The sequence below is a fragment of the Lontra canadensis genome, unplaced genomic scaffold (assembly GCF_010015895.1).
Source record: "Lontra canadensis isolate GAN:19392208 unplaced genomic scaffold, GSC_riverotter_1.0 scaffold14, whole genome shotgun sequence".
NCBI lineage: Eukaryota > Metazoa > Chordata > Mammalia > Carnivora > Mustelidae > Lontra > Lontra canadensis.
In genome coordinates, this window is record NW_022631008.1 from 17801346 (window position 1) to 17807345 (window position 6000).

The 6000-nt window shown below is 44.2% G+C and overlaps 1 protein-coding gene across 1 annotated transcript in view; it reads right to left on the reverse strand.

Annotated features, from left to right (window-relative positions):
- SIM1 (SIM bHLH transcription factor 1) overlaps positions 1-5066 on the reverse strand; it is a 67187-nt gene extending 62121 nt beyond the window's left edge. The window contains exon 1 of the mRNA XM_032858203.1: positions 4819-5066. Within this exon, the coding sequence (XP_032714094.1) occupies positions 4819-4993 (175 nt within the window). The 5' untranslated portion in view covers positions 4994-5066. The remainder of the gene's footprint in view (positions 1-4818) is intronic.
- Between the last annotated feature and the right edge of the window lie 934 nt (positions 5067-6000).

Consider the following 6000-nt stretch of genomic DNA (forward strand, 5'->3'; position numbering starts at 1 on the left):
GGCAGTGGCCCGGGCAGGACGAATGACAGAGGGAGCACGCCCGCACCGGCCCGGCCTCTGCTTGGGCAGGCGAGCTGGAACGTCCTCGAACCTTGGAGGGCAGAGACCTGGTATGGACCGTGCGGAGATTCCAGCTGGCGCCCCCTCGTCTGCCGCCCCCCACGGCCGGGACAGAATGGGCCTCACCGCGCCAACGTGGCCTGCGAGTAGCAGCATACAGGCTTGTCCCCGCTGCGTGCTTCGTAGCGTACCCGAGAGCTGCAGAGGTTTCGGTCTCCGGTCTGTCCCGAGCCACCGAGGAAGAGCGACTCCGCGCCGGACCGCCTCCCGGATGGGGACTGCATGCAGAAAGTTTGCTCGGCACTTCTCGAACAGTGTTTTAGTACTAAGTAGCAGCCCCCTTGCCAAATACTAGAGGGTTGTCCTCCTTCCACGGAAAATTTAAAATTCCATGAATCAGAGACCGGCAGTGGGTGGACAGCTAACATCATAAGGTGTTAGTTGGCTCCAAACCTCATTCTCTTGAGAAATACCTGGGCCGACATAGAGAAATGCAGCCAGAATCCGTGGGCTCGAATTGTGTCCACTTATGTGTCTGCAAAAGCTCCAAGCTGCCGAGATTTCCCCCAGGTTTGAAAAATAACTCCCCTAGAAATCATATTTGTCCTCTGGAAATTTAGTGTGATTTTAGCTTCAGGTGTGTGATTGTACCCTGCTTAAAAACAACTTGCTATAGCTTATAATGCCCTGTTTTGCTGTTGTGATTGTTTTTATTAGTGACCACTCCCTTTAAAGAAAAAAAAAGTATATTTTTCATTGATCTGATCTACAATTTCTAGCACATAAATCTGCCTTGCAAATGCTCTGTATGGAGTTTAGTTCTGCACTCTACATTTTAAGTCAACATCAAAACTGGAATTAAACAGAGAAAACCAGCGTGGAGCGTAAACTGGGCTTAAAGGCTTTTAAATGAGAAAAACTTCTGTAAGAAAATAAACATGGAAACCTAATGCTCAATCATTTCCCCGAGCAGCAAGAAAAACAGCCTTAAATCACCCATCCACGTGGGAAATGGGGCCTCTTTTTCTCTTTCAGTTCTGGGCCTCAAAAAAATATAAGACGATTAAGGATTTCAATCTTGAGGTGAATATTATAGAAAGGGTCTGTGGAGGTTTGTTTAATCATCCTTGTCCTTCCAGTCTTTGTAGAGACTCCCTATCCTGCACAGTTACTAATTTCAATTCTGTGATTATTTTTATTTTCCCAAGACATCTTTACAATGAATAATTGGTAGTGTGATGTTACCAAGATTCCCACTGGCTATAGATTTGAAAACATGTCTGATCCTTTCAAAGGTTGTTCAGCAACCCACTGCACCCCCAGCAAAACTGTATTATATCTGGATAACAAATAGATATGTCTTTTTAGTTGAATTTGTCTTATTTTGCGCACAAAAGCACACCATCTCTCTTTTTTATCCTGCTTTTCTAGCTTTGGTAACACTAAAGACATACATTTTTCAAGTTTTTTCTTCGCAAGGTTATTTCAGAATGGAATATGCTGCCAATGGGAGATACGCAGTTTTAATGATTTCACAGTAATCTTTCCTGCGTTTTTTTTTTAAGTATGAAGCCGCCGATCTATTGCTTTATTCTTAGTTATCCCAGCCACCCATATCCTGTTCTTATGTTCTCAATCTCTCGTTTTTCTTTCAAGAGCTCAATTTTATCTACTCAGATAAGTGAAAGCTGAAGTTTGCCCCTAGACAAGGAATCTACAAGAACCTGGGGGAGGTAGGAACTATACTTAACAATGGGGCATTAGCTATATTTTAAGAATTTGTTTATTTTTTCAAATATAAGTATGGAAAGATTTCTGTTTGTTGATTTAAGTCTTTTGATATTAATACTGTAGATGAAATGTAATCTGAACCAAAACCATGGAGTTTTATAGTCATTGTTGTGCCTATAACTGAGATGTCATCAGATTTATGATTATTTTAGATTATATACCTTGCAAAATCCCTATGTTATATGTGACAGAATGCTTACCATGGTGAAATAGCTATCTTTTACTCCATCCTTAGAACAAAATTTAAGACCTATATGTTCTGGAATGGGATCAAGATAGATGTAAACATGAACTACATCTTCAAATTCTTTCCATTTCTCGTTCCTAAAAAGGGTTACTTCCACAGAAAACACCCAGTTTCCCCCACTGCCATGGACCCAGTCTTGTCTACTCGCTGTCTTCACTGCACAGCTGAACCCAAATCTAGCACCCTCTGCAGGTTGTGCCTGGTTTTGCCGCTTGTGATTATTACACTCCTTTGAAAGATGTTGGGATTTGCGGGGGTGGGGGGTGTTGTTATCGTTTAATATTTTAAAGGGCTCTGTCTGGGTTTTGGATTTCTGAAGCTGATCTATCCTCAAAATTAAAACCTCATCCCTAGGAGCCAGCTGTTCGGATGACCCTGTCCAACTCACCGGTGGAGACTGCCAGTGAGTTACGAGCTCAACAGTAGCTGGAGAAATAAATGATGTGCCCAGAGTTCACACATCGTCCATCCCCTCCTCCCCATAAACTCACACTAGTCCACAGGAGAAGGGAGAGGGGAGGGGCCCCGGGCTCCGGAAGAAGGTGAGGGGGCTGCAGAAAGCACAGTCGCCTTAAAGTAGCCACAGGGGATCCGCCCGGCCACCAAGGGGACCCCAGAGGGAGTCTTCGCCAGTGCTCTCTTTAAAAATAAGAAGTTGGCTAAGAGAGTTTACTTTCTGTTCTTCCTATTTATCAAGAGATTTATAATTTGTGGAGTTAGCACTTAAGACAGCTTGTTCTCTTAGAAAACAAAACCAAAACAACAAAAACCAGCCCGAAACCCTCCCGGCCGCGCCAGCAGGGGATCTGCGCGACAAAGACGAGCGCCCCCAGCCCGGCAACTCCCTGGGCGCCCCCAGCCCTCTTTCTGTGCCCGCCCGGGAACGCCGATCCCCTATTCTTTTCCTCCCGCGATTACCCGGAGCCCCACAAGCAGCACCATATGCTTCTTCTGATCAAACAGCGAGCGACATCGGCACTGATAATTGACGAGACCCGCTAGAAATCACGCAGAAAGGGAGCCCACTGAGACCACAGGGGCTGACAAATCACTGCTAATAATCCTGTTAGGAACAGCGCGGCCAGCCGAGTTCGCAATAGCTTTATTTTTATAAAGTAGGCGCTGACAGTATAAAAGACAACGAGATCTCTTAAAAAAAAAAAAAAAAGAAGAAGAAGACAGTGTAGCATAATAGTACTTTTCCCACCAGCAATTCTCAGCACAGTTTGAATGGGAAATATGGTTTTTACTATATAAGTGCCCTTTCTTTCTTTCTTTCTTTCTTTCTTTCTTTCTTTTTAACTTTTCAGTAACTTTAGGTTTTGATTCCTCTCCTCCTGTGGTTTCCACGGTCAAGTGAGACTGTTCAAAAAACTGCTTTAAGACAAAACAACTATAACACTCCTTGTAGTTCTCTGGTAAAATTGAACTATAATTTGAAAGTTTTCCTTTAGTGCCCCTGACTAATTTGTCGACATGTTTTGCGAGATTTTGATTCAGATAATAACTTCTAGTCAAGATCAAACAAAGTGAAACTCCAAGCCCGATAATGACTATTTCCTTCCCATTTCCTTAAAAGAAAACAATAGACCCCAAACACCCAAAATCAACAATAACATAAACCTCTGTGGGTCAAATAAGACATTCTGGTTTGTAAATAAACAGGGTTCTTTCTCTTGGCATTTTTTGTTTGTTTTGTATTCTCTCCTTTATATTTCCCAATCTCTCTCCTCTAGCAAAGAAACATCTAAAATACTTTTTTAAATCTGTACATATTATTTGAATGTGGGTAAAGGAAAGGATGGGGAGATGGAAGAGAGAAGTATTCTTTTCCTAGTGAGTATATATGGTTTTATACAGGACAGTGTTCTTTGAAGGCTGCTCTGTCGTCACACAGTGAATCTTGATCATCTAAATACATGTTTTAAATCATGACCAGCTCAGCTGTTTTTCCTTCTAGGCCTTAAAAGACAATTTTCCCAGGACCCATTTGCCAACCTGCCTCCTAGAAGATAGTTTCCAAGCGGGTTAGTCTTCTTGATTCAACCTTAAGTATTTGGATCCCAGCCTTTTATCTCAGAGATAATACCAAACTCGGAGTTGCAAATCATGAAGACCCAGAGTTAGTTTCAGAATCTGTGAGTGTCTCAAAAACTCAGAATACATTTGCTATAAGCAATCAAGAGACTGGGTAAATCCAGGACAAATTTGTTCCTAAATATGCCTGCTTCTCTTCTGTAGAACTATAAACTTAGAAATTATTATCTAGCTTAGCTAGCTCCATGTACACGGGTCTATCTATATGTAGCAAAAATACAAGAATTTGGCAATGTTCCTGCCTTCTGCTAGATACAATTCTAACGAGGAATTAAAGAAAGAAAGGAAGAAAGAAAGTCAGTCAGTCATGTTTGGATTACTTGTACTTTCAGTTGAGCTCAGTATCTGAAGTGTTGACAAAAGCACTGTTGGGCTGCATCCCAACCAAACATATCCGATGCATGGGAGAGAAAGTATTAATGGGGAAGTAGAAAGGGCCACAAAAAGGCAACAGGAATCTAAGTTCAGAGAGGTCCTGAGTCAAGCAGCCATGCTAAACTTCCCTTTGCAGAGAGTGTGTACGTACGTGTGAATGCAATCCTCTGTTCCGTGGTGTAGGCTCACTCACTGGCAAACCTCTACCCCTTCTGCCTTTGAAATTCCATCTGGGCAGAGTCACTTACCTTCTGGGAACACAACTCTCATTTTGAGATAGCTGGTGGTGAGCCTGATTATGGATGCTTTGTCCAGCTGCGAGGTGATCGCTGAGGGCAAAGGCAGTAACTTAGCCAGTTCATAAAATTCACTGTTTTCCTTCTCCCTCCTAGTCCGCGCAGCGTTTTTGGACTTCTCTTTCATTGTGTCTCGTTCTCCCTTTCTTCTTACAACATAAGCTCCACAGATTCATCCAAAAGCAAAAATAAACTCTCAATTAGAGATCATATTGGCAAAAACATAGCGCCTACTTTGAAGAGACGGAAGTCTGCTTCAGTGTACTGATGTCAGTGAAAGACCAACGCAGCGAAGAGAAAATTATTTTCTTTAAAAATACAGGACGCGAATGTGGGAAAGTTGTTGATCCACGGCAATCTGGACAATCCTAGGAGTCTCTGGGTATCAGATGCCGACGGGACCCCTGAGAAGCCAGCCTTTTCTTCTGTTTGGCGCGGCCAAACCCGGTCCCCAAAAAATCGACATAATAATCCCCGACGTTTGCTCTTCAGTCCCGAGGCATTTGAGGGGGCTCCGAGCTCCTTTGGGAAGAACTTGGGAAGCACAGGAACGCCGGACAACTCTTTCAGGCCACTGTGAAGACAACAGCATCAGAGCGTAAGGGATCTGCAGCTCCGCAATCACCCATACACTCCCCGAATTCCGAAAAACGGCCGGAAAGGGCCTCAGCGCGCCTCTCCAGGTGTTTGTTTGTGCGTATATTTGTATGTTTGTTTGTTTGTTTTTTTAAGGTATGGAGGAATCGGCGGCGAGACCGAGCCCCCTGCAAATAATGCTCGCATTCCCTCATCCATGCCAACCACATACTCCAGCCCCCTGGGAAGTTGCCCAAATAACAAAATTCATATTTTTGAAGACACTTAGCAGACCCTCAGTCGCCGGTCCCCGTGCCCGCGCCCAGGTCAGTCGCACGTCCCAGAAAGCAGGGTTCCACAAATCAGAATTCCTCCACAGGGCTCAGGCCGCCTTTCAGGCCCCCCCAGTTGGTCAGATCTGGAATTTGGCTATCTCTCTAACTTGGGTCTCAACTCTCAGGGATTCCACAAAAAGTGGCACTTACGCATCAAGTCCCTCGGGACTCCCAAGGCGACCCAGGGCTCTCCCTGCCCAGCGGGAGCGGCAACACGCCGGGC